The 20270-nt window shown below is 47.9% G+C and overlaps 5 protein-coding genes across 5 annotated transcripts; 1 reads left to right on the forward strand and 4 right to left on the reverse strand.

The window, feature by feature from the left end:
* Nucleotides 1–1313: 1313 nt before the first annotated feature.
* Nucleotides 1314–5225, reverse strand: PtrM4_082860 (uncharacterized protein; the record flags this gene model as incomplete). The annotated part of the gene is made up of 3 exons (XM_066106552.1): nucleotides 1314–4282; nucleotides 4374–4682; nucleotides 4805–5225. The coding sequence occupies 3 exons, from the start codon at nucleotides 5223–5225 to the stop codon at nucleotides 1314–1316; spliced, it is 3699 nt and encodes a 1232-aa protein (XP_065963490.1).
* A 2275-nt stretch (nucleotides 5226–7500) lies between these two features.
* On the reverse strand, nucleotides 7501–10965 carry PtrM4_082870 (uncharacterized protein; the record flags this gene model as incomplete). The annotated part of the gene is made up of 1 exon (XM_066106553.1): nucleotides 7501–10965. The coding sequence occupies one exon, from the start codon at nucleotides 10963–10965 to the stop codon at nucleotides 7501–7503; it is 3465 nt and encodes a 1154-aa protein (XP_065963491.1).
* Nucleotides 10966–10998: 33 nt separating this feature from the next.
* Nucleotides 10999–12312, reverse strand: PtrM4_082880 (uncharacterized protein; the record flags this gene model as incomplete). Its single annotated transcript, XM_066106554.1, has 1 exon — nucleotides 10999–12312. The coding sequence occupies one exon, from the start codon at nucleotides 12310–12312 to the stop codon at nucleotides 10999–11001; it is 1314 nt and encodes a 437-aa protein (XP_065963492.1).
* Nucleotides 12313–14430: 2118 nt separating this feature from the next.
* On the forward strand, nucleotides 14431–16377 carry PtrM4_082890 (uncharacterized protein; the record flags this gene model as incomplete). Its single annotated transcript, XM_066106555.1, has 1 exon — nucleotides 14431–16377. One exon carries the CDS (start codon nucleotides 14431–14433, stop codon nucleotides 16375–16377), a length of 1947 nt encoding a protein of 648 aa, XP_065963493.1.
* A 124-nt stretch (nucleotides 16378–16501) lies between these two features.
* Nucleotides 16502–20188, reverse strand: PtrM4_082900 (uncharacterized protein; the record flags this gene model as incomplete). The annotated part of the gene is made up of 1 exon (XM_001940387.2): nucleotides 16502–20188. One exon carries the CDS (start codon nucleotides 20186–20188, stop codon nucleotides 16502–16504), a length of 3687 nt encoding a protein of 1228 aa, XP_001940422.2.
* Between the last annotated feature and the right edge of the window lie 82 nt (nucleotides 20189–20270).

Genomic DNA, 20270 nt, shown 5'->3' on the forward strand with positions numbered 1-20270 from the left:
TACATTAGTGGGCTTGAAAAAGAAGTCAAATTTCTCGATGTCTCCGGTGTTCTTTGCGTCCTAAAAGATATATCAAAGTCATTGATGGTCTGGTGTACTGGGACCTGGCCAGCTGGAAAATCTAATAAAAGGGGTGTTCGAAGATACCATAGAGGTCTGCGCCTATCTCTTTTCTTCCACTTTCTACTCTCTACTTTCTACTGGTGCGTTTCCGAATAACAGAAAAACTACATAAAAAAGAAAATGTAACGCATGGCTTGTATGTTTTTGGTGCTCTGAGTTTCCGCAAAATCTAACTTCCCCGCAGCCTATGCTACGCTGTCCTGGGGAAGTTTCGAAAAATACATAGGCTCTTCTTTGTACCCCTCATCTCCACATCTCAATTTTTTTTTCTAAAACTACATTCCGACTACTTATGGAACCTCTAAAATCACAAGAACGCTCAGTTCGTGATTTTGGTGCTCTGGGAGTCTGCAAAATACAGGCCCCACGGAGTATATTGTGCTGCCCTTGGGAAGTTTCTGAAAATCTACGGACTCCTCTTTCTACTCCTTTTTCCACTTTGAGCTTCTATATTTCTGAAAACGATCTTAGATAACAGGTGGTGATGTGGGAGTTGAAGATTCTCAACAGTGTCGAGTTTCATGTTCCTGATGTTCTGGGAGTTCCAAAAATCAACAACTTCGCTCTATTTCGTACCGTTCTGGGCATGTTTATGAAAGTCTCTCAGTTCTTTTTTCGACTCCCTTTTCCTTTTATTTGCTTCCGTGTCCCCGAAAAGCAAAATTGAGAAATCGGGTTGAAATTTGGGAGTATAAAATTTAGACGACGTATATCTCATGTTTCTGGTATTTTGTGAGTTTGGAAAAATACCAGTCTATCAAAACATGTTGTTACATCTTTCTGTACGCTTATAAATCTCTCTGAACTCTTCTTTCCCACCTCTACTTTCCATATTTCACTTCTCTATCTCTAAAATAGAAATCACGTACCCTGCTCCCGTATGACTTTTAAAGCTACCGATATTTCACATGATGTACCTGATGTTTTCTGAGTGCTAAGGATATTATTATTATTATATTTCCATTAGAGTCCTGTATCAGTCGGTGACTATGTAGGACTTTGGCTAAGCCGTTCTATGTATGATGGTCGTTGTGGAGTTTCTATGGGTCTTGTACAATTTGGGTGGTGTTTTGCGTACTCCAATTTCAGAGCTAGTCTTCCATTGGCGCGGGTGCTAAAGAGCAGTGTGGTGAATAGAAAGAGATGTAGCAGCGGGCTCTTTTAGATAAGGAAATATTGTTTTTGTAGTTTTATACAGTGTCTGTCTGTTCGGTGGTTTGCCCAAGGTGCCATTTTCTCGTGCCAATCCTAGTACTTGCAATAAAGGCTAGAGTAGCTTTGATGCCTGTCTTTGTTTGGAGGAGGAGTGGGAGGGTGATGGGTCTGTGTGGTATTGCTTCTTTGAGTGTATTTCGATGTGTTTTGTACTGTTTGCAATCTAGAAGTAGATGCTGTGGTGTTTGTGGTTTGTAGCATATACATAGATTGCAGTCTCTCTTGTTGAATCTCTTAAGGTAGGAGTTGAAGTATCCATGTCCTAGCTTGAGTGAGTAGAACGCGCTCGAGATTTCTCTTGGTGTTCCCTTCGGGACTTTGATTGTTGTATGTGTGTTGAGCTTGAAGATCCTTGAGTAGGAGCTTCTGTTTTTGGTGGGCCTGTCGGTATACCTCTTGTACTCCATCAGTTGTTCTGTTTTTTGTATTTTGTTGATTTCTGTGCCTAAGTAGGCTAGGCTCGCTGTGGTCGATGTTGTTGGTCTCTCTTTAGCTGCTTCCTTTGCTAGCGTGTCGGCTTTTTCGTTGCCCTTGACGTCGTTATGTCCTGGGGCCCACTGCAGGTGGATCGATGCTTTCTTTGTCGTTATTCTCTTTGCAGCTCTGATGCATCTTAGTAGCCACTGTTGTCCCGGGTTGTCCGATAGGTTGTTAAGCCTATGGATTGCTGCTTGGTTGTCTGCGTATACGTAGATCTCTTGGCCTTCTTGTGCCACTGTAGCCGCGTGTTCAAATGCCTGTGCTATCCCCTCTAGTTCACCGTTGTAGACTAGTTGGGAGCATCCAATGTTTGTCTTTTGAGAAAAGGTTTCTTCGTGGGTGGAGCTGTACGCTACTACACCTACGCCGATCCCTATTCCCTTGTCGTGTTGTGAGGCATCTGAGTAGATTGCGGTGAAGTTATCTCCGCTCCTTGATAGGATATAATCCGTGTGTGCAATTGCCTCTTCCTCTTTGCTCTTTTTTGATACAGTAACCTTGTAGTTAAGACTTTCCCATGGTCTGAACCTATATGGGATTATCTTTTCTACGCTATTGTTGTCTCTCTCTGGGATTGACTTAACAATAGTGTATAGTTGTCTATGCTGGTTTGGCTTTTTGTAGCTAGCTTTGTCTGTATTTGTGATCCTTGTAATTGCTTTCTGGATTGGGTGGTTGCTGGATAGCTGGTGTGCTCTAGACGCATACTTTCGGTTGTTGGTGTTGAGTCTAATTGCAGGTGACGTAAGTCCGGATTCAATGCTTGTTGGTAGGGATGGTGACGTTCTAAACACTCCAATTATCTTTCTACACGCCAGGTTGTGCAGTGATTGTAGGAGGCTAGTGGCGTAGCTTTGGTTCTTCCAGTATATTTGTGATCCGTAGTCTGCAACGCTTGTGACGCATGCTAGGTATAGTTGTCGTACTGCTTTTGGGGAGAGTCCTCTTTCGATGTTGGCTAGTCTCCCTAGTCTATAGAATGCTTTCCTTGCTTGGCTTACGCGTGTAGCAATATGTTCCTTGAAGGACAGTCTATTGTCTATGTGGATACCTAGCCATTTGATTGTGTCTTTCGGTTCTACAATGGTGTTGTCTGGAAGCTGTAGGCTTCTCTCTTTTCTCTCTTTCTTGGCGGTAAAGTGGATGAGCTCTGTCTTAGCTATATCGAACATAATCGCTAAGTTTTTCCCTCGGTGAGATAGTAGGCGGACTTGCTGTTCTAGTATTTTGACATTTTTCTTTAGCGATGTTGAGGATGTCGATAGAGATAGGTCGTCAATATAGGATAGGTTGAAGCTTTGTAGTCCTGGGAAGAGGTCTCTGGTGTAGATAAGAAAGAAGATTGGAGACACTGGGCTGCCTTGAGGTATCCCAGCTATTATCTCGGAGAATTCTTGTGTCTTATTGTCGAAGGAGAGTCTTAGCGATCTGTTTGAGAAGAAGGATTTTGTCCAAGCGATAAGACTAATTGGAAGGCCTAGCTTCTTAAGCGTTCGCAGGAATTGATTGTGTGAGACGTGGTCAAATGCTCCCTTTACGTCTAGGAAGATAGTTGATGTTATTTGGCCTTTCTGTTTCTGGTGCTGAATTTGGTCGATGAGTAGCATAGCTGCATCTATTGCAGATTTCTTGAGTCTACCCCCAATTTGGGTTGGGTGTAGTAGCTCTGTGATTTCTGCTAGATTGCTCAGCCTACTTGCGGTGATCCTCTCGTTAATCTTTCCTAAACAGCTTAATAGAGTGATAACTCTGTAGGCTTTTGGGATTGAATAGTCTGGTTTTGATGCCTTTTTAAGAACAGCTCCTGTAGCTTGTTTCCAGCATTTTGGGTGGTATCCATAGTTGAATAGGAGTGAGAAAGCTCTAAACATTGTTTGCGGTTGAGCTTTGTACGCGGCTGTGATTATGTCTTGTGTTATTGCATCTGGTCCTGGGGTGCTACTTTTGACTTGACTTGAGCATGCTCGTTCTAGTTCAGTCGTGGATAGTGCTGGCCAATCCCATCTCTTTTCCTGGTAGTTGGTGAATGTGGGCGCTTCGGTTATGGGCGGTGGTGGGAATAGCGTGTTGCGGAACGCTTGGCATTTCTTGTCGAATGATGTTTCTCCTTGTATAGGTGGAATTCTTTCGACTTTGTTATCCTTTGTATATGCCATGGCTTTGTAGATTGACTGCGGGTCTTCCTTCTCTAGGAATTCATTCCAGTGTTTCCTTTTAGCGTCTTTGATTGCCTTGTTGTAGGTGTTTCGTGCACGTAGGAAGTCTCTTTTCTCTAGGTAGGCGTCGTGTATCGCAGTAGTTTCGAGCTTTTCTTTAAAAATCCTTCTATAGTGGGAAGTGTCTTGTCGTAGCTTTGTCAGCTCTTTGTTCCACCAAGCTTTTGGTTTTGGACCAAGTCTAGTGATAGGGATAGCTTTGTTTGCTGCAGTTTGGATTGCTTGAGTTATTGCTTTACCAATCTCTTCTAGCCAGAGATGTCAACAAGCAAGTCAAGCTGGCTTGATTCTTATCGATTGCAGATCACAGACAATATAGAGGCTCGTGCACAGTGGCACGTCCCAGAGAATGGTCTGTGATCTGCAATCGATAAGAATCAAGCCAGCTTGACTTGCTTGTTGACATCTCTGCTTCTAGCTGTTGCTCTAGCTCTGTATTGTTGCCGAGGAGGAGGTCCATTAAGTCTGCCTTTCTTGGATCACTGATCTGGTCCATATCTTGCAAGGTTTGACTGTTTTGGATTGCCGTTTCTAGTTCTTTGTTGAAGGTGTCCCAGTTAGCCTTTGCAGTATTAAATCTGGGTTGGTTTGTCGGGTTTTCTACAAGGTCTGCGTTTGTTTGGATGGAGAATAGGAGGCCGTAGTGATCTGATCCAGTTTCAGGTATCACAGTCCGCAACAATCAATTAAGTGGGTCCTAGAAGGTTCAGATTGGATTGATTGATTACCGCTTTAAGCCTAGTAGTTACCTATAGGAGTTTAAGCCCTACCTAGATAGGTAAGTGGGTCTAGGAGAGTGACCGGATTGAATTGATTGTTGCGGAGTCTATCAGGTATAGTCTGCCAGTCCGTAGCTTTGCTAGCCAAGTCTGGAGTGACAAGTGAGAGGTCTAGGACTGTTTCTCTAGATAGGTGTGGTCTGAAGAATGTGCCTACTCCTGGTGTGTTTAGGAGCTCTAGATCTTGTTCTTCAATCCAGTCAATAAATGGCTGTGCTCCTTGGCTCGTCGTTGGGCATAGCGGGTCCCACAATGGATGGTGCTCGTTGCTATCTAGTACTAAAATAGAACTTGGCGGAAGCTTAGTGTTAAGTATAGCTCTGGGCAGTGTTTTTTCCCCTTCGGCGTTTGTTTGGTTGTATACGTTAAATAGGTTAAATTGGAAATTAGAACCTTTTATTGTAATAGCCATTGCGTCTGGGTCTATTTTGTGAGTGCTAAGGATAGCATGCCTATGGTAACAATGTGGTGTTGTTCTCGGGCTTTTCTGAAACTCTATGGGCTCCGTATTTACTCCTCTCTTCTGCGCTTTACTTCTAAACTTGTAAAATATCAGGCCGAAGGGTGGAGTCTCAAAACAAACTGGCGACCACCATATATCTCCAGTGTTTTGGAAGTCCTGAAAATAAAAATGCCAAGAAAAGATTTTGATTTGTTCTCGGACCGTCCTGACAATGTGGGGCACTTGTTTCTTCTATGTTCCTTCTACATTCCACCCTATGAAAGAGACGGGTGCATTATAATAGTTGAAAACATAAAAAAAACAATTTAATGCTGCTGGTGTTGTGGGGGTCTCAAAAGTAAAAAGCTGTTCAAATTATTTAGTGGAGCTCTTGTGAACTTCCTGAATGTTAGGTTAGTTGACACATAGAAAACTAAGGGTGCGATGATCCATGTTCTATTCTTCTCTGAGTGCTAGAAGCACCAAGCTGTCATAGAAATGCTGTGCTGTTCCTGAGATTTTCTGAAATATTTGAGCTTGATTCGTGCAGAGAGCGCATGGGTGGTTTGTTCTGCACTTTCCCCCTTTTGTCTCCTGTCTTGCAAGTCAAAAGCTGAAAAGTAGTAAATTGTGGTATTCTTAGACTTTGCTGGAGAAGTTGGCTCGTGCGGGGAGCGCATAAATACTTGGTTCTTCTCTTCCTTTCTCTTCCCTATCTTCCCCTACCTTCTCAAACTAAATCGAAGCTTTAAAACTTTGTTTGAGTGGATCCATGTTTCTGATGTTTTAGAAGTCCTAGAAAAGGACTGTGCATGTTGTGTCTTCTCCTTCTTTTACCTTTGCGCATTTTGAAATAATTTGGTTAGATAGCGAATGTTCCCATGTTCTGGAGGCTTTAATACATCATTGAACTAGCCCCAGATGTTCTGGTGTGCCAGGGCCATGTCGAAACGTATCCCGTGTGCTCTTTCGTTCTTTTACCTTCTTAACCTGATCGCACACGCTGAAAGTGTGTTTTTTCGCTCTACTGAGCACTGAAACTGATTCCTAAAAACGCTATGTGCTTCTGTTTCTCCACTTTCCCAAAATCCACCGCATAACCCGTGCGCGCAACACTGGTGCTACCTAGACTCGCCTTCCTTCTTCTTTCTCTCCTCCTTCTTTCTCCTCCTCGATCTCAACTATTTTATTAACGAAAATATGTTTCCGCTCTTCTAATTACTCAAAAAATGTATCCATAAAGGTCATGTTCTAGTGTTTTCGGACTTTACAAAAATACTGGTCTAACAAGTGCGCACAGCGCATGCGTAGTTCTGCGACTCTTCTCTTACTTTAACATCTTAAATATCAATCCTTCAAGCAGATGATGTATCATTCCACTTTTCTGTGTACTTGAATGGGCTTTGGTAGACCCTGATGTCTTTTTCTTTTCTGTTCCTTCCTTGTTATTCAGAAAACACTTCTCCACTACCTATGGTTCTCTGGCCAATGATTTTAAAAAATATCCGCGGTGTTGGTAGGCCTTGTACGATCGTACGGGTGAATAACAACAACGAGGTTCTTCTGGTGACTGGTATTGGTATTTATTGTCTACGAACATAGCTGCTACGAAGGTACACCTAAGCTCTGCGCAAGGTGGGCCGAAGTCGGGCCGAAGTGTCAAGCAGCCGACGTCTCTACCGATACTCACGATCCGACACGCGGTATATTTGTGTCTGGTCGCTGGGTTCTGTTTTCAAAAAAATACATTGACAACGGGAATGTTCTGTGTCCTCTGCGTTCTCGAAATTGATCTCTTGAGGTTTTATGCGTCTCTGCGTCTACTATGATTGTAAATAGATCCCTATATACAGACGCCTACACTAAATGCCTACCCACCGAACGACCTAAACCGACTCGATATACCGACCCCCTATACCGAACCGCTCTAGCACATGCTATAGTTCACTAGCACACTCACGAGCAAACTATTGACAAGGCACTAGATGTTGTCAGATTGTGATGGGTTATCAAAGACGGGGATAATAGTATAATAATATGATTGGGATCGATTGTATTGTTCTGGTCTGATGTCGTGTGTTCTGTTGTCCAACGCTGTTCGATCAGTTGGGTCGCGGTGGATTGTGCGCGCTGACTAATTTAACTGATCCACAGAATCCACAGCTCCGAACACCCGGATTTTGTCCACCACCCAAAATATGCCCATATTCTGACACACCCCTCAGCTCAAGAGCCTTGAGCTGGATTAACCACAGCTAAGCTGCTCTAATTGAGCTTGGATCTCTACAACAGGTGACTGATTGTGTGGCTCTCGATCCCTAACTTCGACCAGCCCTAGTTGGATCAGAAAGCCCGTCCACTGGTTTACTGGGAGTACTTTGGTGAGGCCATCAGCTATCATCTCAGAGGATTTTGTGTATACTACTTTGATCCTCTGGTTCGTCACTTCCTGTCGGAGCCAATGGTTGTGGATATCTACGTGTCGGAGCTTCGTGGTGAGTCTTGATACTGCTTGAGTTACAAGACGGATCGTCTGTTGATTGTCGCATTGGATAGTGATCGTAGGACTCGGTAGCTTAACCTTAAGTTCACTGATCAATCGTGAGGTAAAGATCGCTTCTTTGGCTACTTGTGAGAGTGCTAAGAGCTCTGCTTCAGTTGTTGAAGTAGTGACGGTATCTTGCTTGCTAGATCGCCAGGCGATCAGCCCGCCGAAGAGTTTAATCGCGTAGCCCTGAGAGCTTTTGCGATCCAGAGTGTTGTCTGCAAATGATGCGTCACTGGCTACCTGCATAGCGGTGCCGCCACCCAATCGTAATGTCAGCCACTTAGTGTCGGATAGGTAGAGTAACACTCGATCCGCAGCCTGTTGGTGTTCCTGACTTGGGTTGGCGAGAAATCTGGCTAGTCTAGACGTCGCAAAAGCAATATCCGGGCGTGTATTGACAGCGGCGTAGAGGAGAGAGCCAATCTTCCGCTGGTATCGATTGATCTCAGACGGGGTAGCTAGTCCTTCTCTGGGCATGAGCTCGCTGGTCGCCATAGGAGTATCGTGGCGGATTGTCTGATCGTCCACTAGTCTATTGATCTTTTCATAGTAGGCAACCTGGGAGAGGTGGATCAGTTGTTTGGATCGATCCCTGATCACCTCGATCCCAAGGAACCACTGTAGATCGTCTCCACCAGTGATGGAGTATCGCTGCTTGAGCTGATCCATTGCTTCTTGAGCCTTCTTGGATTGATCCTTGCCATAGGCTAGGATGATATCGTCTACGTAGTAGAAGATGATGATTCCGTCTTTGATCATACAGCAGGGCTCGTGGGGTACAATCTGGAACCCAAGTTGAGTGAGCGTCGCTGTGAGATCCTTCTGCCAAAGGAGTGGGGATATTCTTAGCCCATAAAGAGCTTTCTTGATCCGTAGGATAGTGCCGGGCTTCTGATAACCCTTTGGCATCCGCATGTAGACCTCTCGATCTAACGATGCGTGGACGAAGGCGTTGGTAACGTCGTACTGTTTTAGTTCAAGATTGTGTTTGGCAGCGATTGCCATAAGTAGTCGAAATGATCGGCTAGCTAGAGTAGCGGCGTAGGTGTCTTGGGAGGTGATATTGCGCTGCTGATCACCCCGCACAACTAATCGAGCTTTGCACTTAATGAATTGATTGGCTTTGTTAAATTTGTAGACATACACCCACATGCAGTCTAGAATCTGGTGTCCTTTAGATTTAGCTGCTTGGTAGGGTACTTCTTCCCACGAATTGGTGACTTTGTGGCTGTCGAGATGTGCACGTTGTGCTTCTTTAAATAGCTCTCCTAAAGGGTGCTGATCAAGATCAGTCCTGGCTGTCGGTGGATCAGGAAGTTGTGATTGATGGATCTTGACTCCTTTGGCGAGTAGCCGGTGAAGTTGTGCCTTGTCGATTGGGCTTCCATTGTGAGTGCCTATAGTCCCTGCCTTTAATCCAGCCATGAACGCTGCGGCCCATGGAACTGTTTTGGATGATTGGATCTCAGGAGTGGATCGAACATTTCCACTCATAAACTGGGCGAGCAGGACTGCTGGTGGAGGTGTTGATGGAGGAGTTGGGTAGTGATCTTGGATCTTTCGACCATTGTAGTACCCTGGCGGATCTTCTTCCTCCTCTGTGGTATTGATGCTTTCGTCGTCTTCATGAAACGACTCCGTCCCGGTGTCTGGGATCGGTGGTGGGAGCTCGATAGTCCTAACGTATGCTGCGATCTCTGAAAGAGTGCTGTGCATAAGGCTATCCATTAGGTCTTCAATTGTCCCATCAAATATTGTATTTTCGTCGAAGGTCACGTCTCTTGTGCTGATGACTTTGGCGAGTGATGGGATCCAAATCCGATAGATATTGGATGATTGATATCCAACTAGGTAGCCGATCCAGGCTTTTGGATCAAGCCGCTGTAGTCTTGATTTGCCTCTGTGGGTATCATCAGTCATCGCAAAAGCTTTGCACCCATAGGCTTTGAGGTATGCTAGGTAGGGCTTCTTGATCGACGTGACTATCCCATTTGCTAGTGATACGCGCGTGAAGAATACTTCGTAGGGTGTTTTCCACTGGTTACTGTAGTTTGGCGTTCGATTGTAGAGGTGTACAGCAGCCCGAGTGATCTCTGGCCAGAGTTCCCATGGTAGATTGGCGTCAAGTCTCATTGTGCGTGCCTTCTCCTTATTCACACCCCCTGAGCGTTCAGCTCCACCGTTTTGAGCTTGAGTATCTGGTGCTGAAGGCTCGACAGCAATGCCTTGGCCTCTGATCCATCGCTCGACGTCTGGTTTGACTGTGGTGATCTCGTTGTCGGTTTCGATCACTTTTGGGGTGATGTTGTATTGGTTTTGGAGGAAAGTGAGGAAATTGGATAGTACTCGGATGATCGATTTCGCCGTTCGGTTATCTGTGAGATAGAAATCCCACTGAAATCGCGAGTACCTATCGGTAATTAGCAATTGGCTTTTCTCTTTGTTGTAGGATTGATTCTCATAGGAGTGGAAATCAATGGCGAGCCTCTCTGCGGGTCCCTGATCATTGATCCGTGGAGCGCGGCTGATCTGTCGTCGGATTTTCGCTCGGCCACACGCATCGCACTGCACTGTCGTTACCCCTTTAACTCGCACCCCCTCAGCTTGCTGGACTAGGTGCTCGATCGCTGCTGGCCCTGGGTGTCCCAGTCTTTTGTGCCAGAGGAGAGCAGGCGCCTGTTGGGGTCGCCGGCGCGTTCGGGACGTTTGTGAGTGGGCGTGTAGGGCTACTCTGTCCTCTGATCCATTTGGCCGATACTCCAGTACCCATTGACCATATAGCTCTGCCAGCTCGCAGACGGTTGATCCATCTGATCGCTTGACCGCTGTGGGATCCGATTGGGTATCCCACCAGAGTCCTTGCTTTCTCAGTACTCTAAATGAGACGATATTGCAGAGGATGTCTGGGCAGATTGCTACGTCGTGGAGCACGAGTTTCTCTACTCTCTGTTTATGTTCAAGCTGTATGACTATTGATCCATATCCCTTGATCCAAATCTGGCTATTGCCTGCCCATATGAAATCTCCATGGATCGGTGGCCGATAGTTGTGGATCCGATCGGGGTTGTTCGTGATATGGCACGTCGATCCTGAGTCAAAGATGAAGGAGTTGCTTAGTGGGTAATCGTGCCGATTCGATAGGGAGGATACAGCGGCGAACATGGCGTCGATCTTCGATATCTGTCGTCCATTTAGTCAATCATCAATAAGATTAGGTGTAGGAGTTTGGGACTGCTTAAGTCTTGGAGTATGAGTCCTTGGGCGACCTTGGGCTCTCAGGAGACTCTGAAACTCAGCGTCATGTTCTCGTCTGAGCTCCACGAATTGGGCTGTTCTTGGATTGGGTTCCCACCACTCCGGAGCTTTCTCAGTATACACGTAGAAGCAATCACGGAGGGCATGCCCCATGTCACATGCTGGACATTTGGGGCCTCTGGCGTCTGCGATCACAGTTTTACCAGGCACGGCGTCCGCTTTGGCGGAGTTACCGTAGGCGTACGATCTTGCGCTTTTGCCTCTTCCTCTTGGAGGGATTGAAGAGCTTGGAGGTTCGCGATCGCCTTCCTCTATAGCTGTACGTTGATATCGGGGTCTGCCCCGTTTTCTGACTTGAGAGTTTCCCGTTTCCACATGGTGGGTGTCCCCATCCACGCGCTGGTCAGCGTTGCTGTTCGCAGCAAGAAATACAGATGGATCATCCACTGCAAAAGCTGCCTTTTGGCTTCTGTTTCGCGTGATCGGATGATTCAGCATCATATACTCTCGGAACCGTCTCATCATGTCCTTCTGGGTTACCCCAGGTTGATCCATCCCATTGGATTGGAAGGTTGCTGCCCATATTGGGGCTATTTTGTTTACTGCCGACATAAAGTCTACAGCTACTGATCTAAACTGAGTAGTATCAGGCACCTTAAGTGTCTCCGCTTCAGTTACAGCTTGATTGTACTCGGCGAGCCAGGTATCCCAGTTATTCGCGGATCGAGGTGGTTTAAGAGCACTGTAGTATCGCTGTCGCGCTTGCTCTCGTTCGGTTTCGATAGTGATGCCCACATGGGCTCGAAGGTTCTTGATCCAGTCTCTGATCGATCCATCTGGCGGACAGCAGGTGCGCTGTAGGTGAACCGCGACGGTAGATTGGACGAGGATCATAATGTGTTGGAGATTGGTTATCTCAGTCTTGTATCTGGCGTACTTTGTTTTGTATTGCTCCATTTTGAGTTTGTAGATCTCAAGATCGTCCTTGTAGGCTCGTTGTCCCGCTGAGGATAGATCTGATAGTCTAGTTGGATTGGCTCCTGCAGGGAGTCCAGTCGATGGCGCGTAGTCGGCGCACTCCGGGAGCTCCGGAGGGAACGGCTCCATCAGTGGCAGCTTTGTCCCATCAGGATTGACCTGTTCCCATATATTGTAGGTGACACAGCGCGCTTGGAGTTGGCTGTACCAAGCGCGATAGTCGTGCTCGTCGCGTAGGAGCACTGTCGCGTTCTGTTGGTTGGCTTGAGCGGTCATAGCGATTTGGTTGTTGGATTATTGGTAGGGCGGATGAGACTCTTAATTGTCAGATTGTGATGGGTTATCAAAGACGGGGATAATAGTATAATAATATGATTGGGATCGATTGTATTGTTCTGGTCTGATGTCGTGTGTTCTGTTGTCCAACGCTGTTCGATCAGTTGGGTCGCGGTGGATTGTGCGCGCTGACTAATTTAACTGATCCACAGAATCCACAGCTCCGAACACCCGGATTTTGTCCACCACCCAAAATATGCCCATATTCTGACAGATGTATAATCTATGATTGTTGTAATAGATCCAATATACATGCCTACACCACTGAACGCCCTCCCTCCCTCACGCCCCAAACCGACTCGATATACCAACCCCCTATACCGAACAGCTCTAGCACCTGCTGTCACCAGCACACTCACGAGCAAACTATTGACAAGGCACTAGATGTATAATCTATGATTGCTGTAATAGATCCAATATACATGCCGACACCACCGAACGCCCTACCTACCGAACCCCCCCAAACCGACTCGTTATACCGACCTCATATACCGACAAAACCAATAGAGAGAGCTACTCTATAAAACTAAAAAACTACTTTCTTACTACAAGAGCTCGCTGCTACATCTCTTTCTGTCTACCACACTGCTCTTCAGCACTAGCGCCTACTCTAGATCTACTCTAGAATAGGAGTACGCAAATCATCCCCCAAATTGTACTACCCCCCGAAGAAACCACCCATAGAAAACATTACATAGAACGGCCTAGGCCAAAGTCTTGCATAGTCTCTGACTGAAAAGGACTCTAAATGGAATAATAATAATAATAATAATAATAATAATAATGTTGGTAGGCCTTGTACGATCGTACGGGTGAATAACAACAACGAGGTTCTTCTGGTGACTGGTATTGGTATTGATCTTCTACGAACATAGCTGCTACGAAGGTACACCTAAGCTCTGCGCAAGGTGGGCCGAAGTCGGGCCGAAGTGTCAAGCAGCCGACGTCTCTACCGATACTCACGATTCGACATTGGAAGTCTTTTCTTTCTGGATAGCTAGTAACTCTGCTTGTATCGGTAGTGACAGTGTGTGTAGCATCAAACATCAAAGCTTGTCGGCCTCTGCACCCATCCATCTACTCGGACTGTCAGCTTGTTGCCGTCAATCAGACTTGCTATCAGTCAGGTAACTCAGTTCGAACTGACTGAACTGACTGCCAAGACTCAGTTCAGTCAGTCAGTTCTTGAGGCAGCTGGACGTCAGTCCAGTCAGTTCAGAAGCCTCCAGACTGACTGAACTGACTGACGTTAGACTGACGTTAGCTGTTTTTAAAGCAGTATTTTAGAGTTGTGAAAGCCACATTTAGTGCGGCTTCGAAGCCGCGCTAGTCCTAGATATATAGACACTAATCCTATATAAGTTAAAGCATCTAGCTTTAAGCTAATTAGAGTTTGCGGAAATGCGCTACCCGGTGCGCACCTAGTAAGCCTTTCGCGTCGCGTCGCGTCGCGTCTGCTATACACACGACGCTAGACTACTGTTGCCATAATACTTCTTGGTGTACTTCATGTCTACTCCCTCTAATTCAGGCCTTCGCCGCCTTGTAGAATGCGACAAGCGCAATTCTCCTCTACCATCGCTATCAAACGCGCCTACTGTTGGCGATACTGCGAGCGAGGCCCAGGCTGATGAGCCCTTGGCAGTACAGGCGGACTTCCCCAACGACGACGACGACGACGACGACAATTACGACGGGCTTGATTTTAAGCGTGTGCCGTATCTTGAGCGGCGCCAGGTTGAGCGTAATAGTCGCGGTGGGCCAAAAAGCTGGATCTACCGCCACGGCTGGGCCGTCTGGCACCGCAAGTACAAGAAAAACTACTGGCTTTGCCGGTACTGCCATCAACGACGGAAGCAGGAGGCTTGCTACGAGGCTGACAGCACTACAAACGCCGGCCGACACCTCTCAAGCAACAAGCCTGGACACTCACACGGACCTAACGGACCTGTACCAATTGCTAGCCGGGAGGGCAATATTATGGGCGCGCTCGCAAAGTCCCAAGTACATATTATGAGGTCTAAAGGGATAGAAGTATCGCAAGAGGTAGCAAACGAGATGGCAGCAAGCTTTTCAACCTCTCGATTTCAGGACGCGCTGAAGGACTGGGTAGTCGCGGACAACCAGAGCCTTCGCGTAATAGAAACGCCGCAGTTTCGAGCCATGATTGCGGCCGTGAGCCCGCTAGCCGAAGCTCTCCTTTGGCGTAGCCACCAAACGCTCCACGATCATATTATTACTGAGTACAATACATACATACCAGCTGTTGCCAACTACCTTCGCGAAGCCCGGTCGCTTATACACGTGTCATTCGACAACTGGACTTCAACTGGTGGGCAGTATGCTTTTACTGGCCTCTGCGTACATTACCTTAACAGCGAGGGCAAGCTAGTTGACCACCTGCTTGGGTTGCCTGAGCTACACGGGGCGCACACTGGCAATAATATTGCCGCTGCAGCAACAACAATACTTCGGCTATTTGGCGTTGACAACGCGAGGGTTGGGTACTTTGTGCTTGACAACGCAAGTAACAATGATACTGCAGTTGAGTCCTTAGCAGAGGAGTTTGGCTTTATCGCAAGCGAGCGGCGGCTGCGGTGCTGCTGCCATATACTCAACCTAAGCGCACAATTAGTAATTTGGGGCAAAGACCGTAGCGCGTACGAGAATGAAGCCGCACACCTTGAGGAAGAGGAGAAGTACATGGATGAGTGGCGCAAATACGGTCCTGTTGGCGTCCTCTTTGACGTGATTGCGTCTATCTGTACGCCTCAAACTCGACAACTACTAGAGCGCCTACAGTGCGAGGAGGCAGAGTCTCTAGGTGTTACACCCCACATCCGGCAGCTTGTGAAGCCTGTTAAGACACGCTGGAATAGCTATTTCAACACGTTTGTCCGTGCAGCTGAGCTACACGGCCCTATCGATGGCTATATTGAGTGTAAACTTGAGGAGCATAGTGCTGCAACAGCAACCTCACGACGCCGGAAGAATCGTGAGCAGCTCCCTGCTGCCCAGCCACGGTTATATATACGCGAAGGGGGTCTAAGCGGCAAGGACTGGGCGACAATAACAGAATACATTCGACTCCTTGAGCCATTTGCCGAAGCTACACGGCTACTTGAAGGTCGCGGCCGACACGGCCGACACGGCGCTATATGGGAAGTTCTAGTAACGTTTGAGTGGCTTCTTGACCAGCTTGAGGCTCTCAAAGACCGCCTTAAGGATGTAAATTACGAAGATCTAGATGCGCCTGAAGATCATCTTATTACAAACGTTAACCTTGCGCATTGTAAGCTTGCTGAGTACTACGCAAAATTCGATAACGCGCCTGTCTACTACACTGCTACAATACTACACCCGCACTACAAACACCACCTCTCAGCGCTCTGGAAGGTGCCTGACACCCATGTCACTGCCCGTGACGGTGTCCACTATCGCGACGGCTGGCTTGACAATAACCACCGGGCATTCCTGCGCATGTGGCAGGGGCGGAAGGACTCTGCAGCCACTTCAGCTCACACTGTAACGCCGCCGCGTAAGAAGCCCCGGCTAGGGATTTCAACGTCGCGATCAGCTTTTCTACAGTCGTCAATTGAGCAAAGCACACGGCAGTTAGAGGCAAGCCTTGCTGAGGATGAGTATGAGATATGGAAGCGGCAACCAGCGTTAGCTGAGGAGGATTGGCTGTCTCTTAATCCGCTTCTATACTGGGAGTCAGTTGCTGGGCAGTTCCCTATACTCTCAAAGTTCGCTATTGACGTCCTAACAATACCAGCAGCAGCGGCAGACTGTGAGCGGACTTTCAGCGAGCTTGGCGACATGTTAGGCACCCGGAGACTCCATATGAAGCCAGAGCTTATTTCAGCTTTGCAGAGCTTGAAGAGCTGGAAGAGGCTTGGTATACAGCCAACAACTACCTCAGCTTCTGGGCTAGCGCGCACACTATCAGAGGAAGAAATCTCAAAAGTACAGGAGCATTTATCTCAGTTCGACGTCAGGTAACTCAGTTCAGTCAGTCCAGTCAGTCCGCAGGCCGCGGCGACGTCAGTTCAGTCAGTCAGTTTTAGTTTAATTGAAAAGTCTTGGCAGTCAGTCCAGTCCAGTTCAGTGACCTCAGGACGTCAGTTCAGTCAGTCCAGAGAGCTCCGGACTGACTGAACTGACTGATAGCAACTCTGCCGTCAATAAAGCGTTCAAGAGCGCGGTTTGGCGATGCCTTCGTGAAGGCGTCAGCAGGATTATCGTCACCATTGATCCAGCGGATCTCAGTGATCTCGCGACGCTCATATGATTGACGCAGCGCCATGATGTCGATCATAAGACGCTTCTCCTTCGTTGTTCCAAGCTTAACGAGGCACTCGTACAAGGAGTACGAGTCTGTACAGACAACCAAGGGAACCTCAGGTATTCTAAGTCGTTCTGTGACTATTCTTAAGGTAGTGGCAATAGCGATGCCTATATCAAAGCCGTTGACCATGCCATAAATCTCAGAGGCTAGTACGCTCCTTGTGACGCGCTTACATTTTGTAGAGCTGTAGTGGATTATGTTGCCTTGGATTGTGAAGGTGTTAGCGTCAATAGACTCGTTGACGAGCATGAGGACAAAGCCGAGCTGTGAGCTGAGGTCCTTGTTGTTGGCAAAGGAGCCGTCTACGAAGACCATCAACTTAGCCTCCGTGAGATTGACAGTGATGTAACGGAGGCCACGATCGAGGTTCTCTATCTGCCACTTCAGGCGCTTGTTGAGTGCCTTGATGTCCTCATCTGATGGTTGCTGCGCCTGAGCGGCGACGGACAGATCGAATGACGCCTCTGGTTGGCATGTTGATGCGATGTACGCTCCGCGGGCGCGCTGCTCTGTGTACTGTTGCGCGCGGTCGGGTGCCCTAACGTCCACAAGTTTGATCTTTCCTCCTTGTCCTTTCTGCCTAAGGTTCAGAATTGGTTTGCTAGCGTCGATCGTGAGTGTACATCCATTAAAATCCAATTGAATTTCTGGTGTAAGGACAGACTTTGGTTTCGATCTAAACTCTGCCTTCTGGATCTTTTTCTCTTCAAGTAACGAGAACGCGGGTGTCCCAAGCATGAGAGTGTCATCTGTTTGCATGCCAACGATGCCGAAGATGCTGGTGTCGCTGTTTGTGATTAACAGGCATGGGTCGTACGTAGATGTTGCCATGTCCAGTTCCTTGCAATGGTGCCCATGATAGGTTGTCCACCAGTGGACTCCTGCCTCTGCGATTCCATACAGTGGCTTGATCACATGGAGTAGCGTGCCCCTCGGATATCGTGGTACCAGCTCAGTAGGAAGATGTGCGAGTATCGTCCTCTTCAGGGTTGTCTGCGCCTGGGGATACGCCTGCGTGATATCACGGAGCTCTATGTTCATTCCGCGTTGTACCATCTCGGGCGCCAGCGACATGATCAGGCGCTGGCTGCATCGCTGGATGGTTGGAGATTGCGTCAAGATAGCCTCTTTGCCGTGGTCCTGGTAGCCTTGGATAACCAGGCGGGATTTCTCATAGGGCTTGGTTGTCTTTCCCTTGACCTCACGTACCAGGCGTGACTTGAAGATCCGGATCTTGCTGTGTAGCCTCTCGTCGTATTGCTCAAACTTGAAGACTCCACGACCTACGAGGTCGCTGATCTCTTGGTCATCAGATGCTTCAAAGGGTGCGCCTGGTGTTGTGATAACTCCATCGTTACGTAGCTTGATAGCTAGCTCAAGATCGTCCTGCTCCTTCTTGGTGATGTACGCGTGCCCCTTCCGCTTGTTCTTTGATCCTGGAGGGCGGCCTCTCTTGCGTGGTTGCACTGCCGGTGGTACTGCTACCGGCTCATGCGGCTCATTCAGCGCGTGTGGCGCATCGGGGTCGCTCCAAAGATGGTCCGGTCTGTAGTATGGCTTGACGACAGTAGATCTGAATGTTGTTGGACCATTGACCATATCGACAGTAACGTTGTGGCCGTCTATACTGGCGATCTTGTACGGGCCATTCCAGCCATCACTCTCTCTCCATACTAAGACTTCACTCTGGAGTGGGAGCGCGAGCATGTCTGCAGTGGCTGGTCCATTGCGGGTGTTCAAGGCGTCTGCAACTTGGCGCTCTGCAGTAAGCTTGCGCAGGGCTTTCGTCGCCTTTTGAATAGCCTCGCTGCGCCTAACCATTGAAGGTGCCGGCGGCGACTCTGTAGTCATTCGTGGGTATGCTCCAAAGACTAGTAGAGTCGGGACTAGACCATCGGGTCCAGCGGTGTCATTGACAGCTTTCACGGCCATTTGAAGGATCGCTTCATCAGACATATCGTCTTGGAGCTCGTCATGGAGTATATCCCATGCTCGGCGAAGTGGTGCGTGGTATCTCTCAGTCTTGCCCACCGACCAGTGAGCCTCTGTAGGCACCTGCTTGCATGTAACTCCCATGATCTTTGCCTCAGCACGGAACTCTGCGCTTGCAAAGTTGGTGCCTGCATCATGTGTGATGATGTCTGGTGGTCCTTGATACGTGTCGATCCATAGCATCCGCAGTGCCTGCCATGTCTCCTTAGCTGAGATAGCGCTGAGGAATTTTGCGCCTTGGAAAGCAGTTGAAGAATCAACCACATGTAATACTGGCTTGCCGCTGAGATACATCACATCCACCAGGATCTCATAGTTGAAGTGGTGATCATCCTTCAGAGTGAATTTGAATCGGCGCGGCGCGGAGCTGTGGAGCTGGCAGTGGTGGCAGAATTCAGTGACCTCCTCTAGGGTTCTCTCTTCAAAGTCGTTATGGCCAGCGTCCTTTAAGAGTTTAACTAGTCGCGTGACAGCTGGGTGTCCAAACCGGCGATGGAGCCGTCTCAGCTCTGTCTCAGTGAGAAACACCGTTGCTCTCTCTCTCTTGTTGAGATGGAACCATGGGTGTCCCCATTTGCGTAGAACAGGGATGCGTATCTTGTCCTGAACAAGCTCATCTGTAGTGTTATTGAAGTAGACTTTTAAGCGGTCCATATCTGCAAGGCACAGCAAGAACGGTGTAGGCGCCTCGAGCACTTCGAAGTTGATCTTCCCAATCTCTGTAGAGACCTGCACTGTTCCAATAGACGCTGTAGCCTCGCCTTTTCCGAATTTGATAGATGCTTTCCCAGCTGTAGATGTGTCTATCTTAACTGTTGGATCTTCTCGTGTGAGTGCAAGATACTGCTCTTTGCCAACTGTAGATACGTTGGCAGCGCCTGTATCCGGGAGGATACCTTGGTACAGAGATCGTGTATAGCGGTCCTCGAGCAGAAACTGCGACGCTGGTGCTGACGGCGCGCCTCGACCGTATATGTCGTCGCCAGAAATGTGATGCAAGAACGCCTGGTCTGCAAGGCATTGCTCCTTGAAGAACTGCTGCTCAAAGTATTGTTGTTCGCCAGTGCCGTCGTCATTGTCGTCATCCTCGCAGTCTTCCTCCTCTTTCCAGCCTCTCTGGTTATACTGGCTGGTGTGCTCAATTCCTTCGTACTCTGCAAGGTGTACTGAGAAGTCCTTGGGTGGTGGCGCACCTGTAAAATACAGCATAGAGAAGAACTGCGCACGGGCAGTCTTGCGCTCTTCGTCTGTGTGGTTTGTGGACCAGCATCCTTCCTTCTGGCAGACAAAGCACTTCTTCTTCCAGCGTGGCTTGAATCCACGGCTACTGTCAAAGCTTTGTTCGCCTTTTTGAAATGCGCCTCTAGTTCCGCCTCGGGACCCACCTCGGTTTCTTCCATTGCTGTTGTACCGGCGGTCTAAGTAGTACTGGTTACCTTGGTCTACCTCTGTGAAGTTGACAGAGGTAGTCATAGCGAGTGAGTTTTCAATCGAAGATCGTAGATCTCCAAATAGGACCTCGCCAGACTTTCCAAAAAGCAAGTTGACTTGGATT

The sequence above is a fragment of the Pyrenophora tritici-repentis genome, chromosome 3 (assembly GCF_003171515.1).
Source record: "Pyrenophora tritici-repentis strain M4 chromosome 3, whole genome shotgun sequence".
Lineage (NCBI taxonomy): Eukaryota > Fungi > Ascomycota > Dothideomycetes > Pleosporales > Pleosporaceae > Pyrenophora > Pyrenophora tritici-repentis.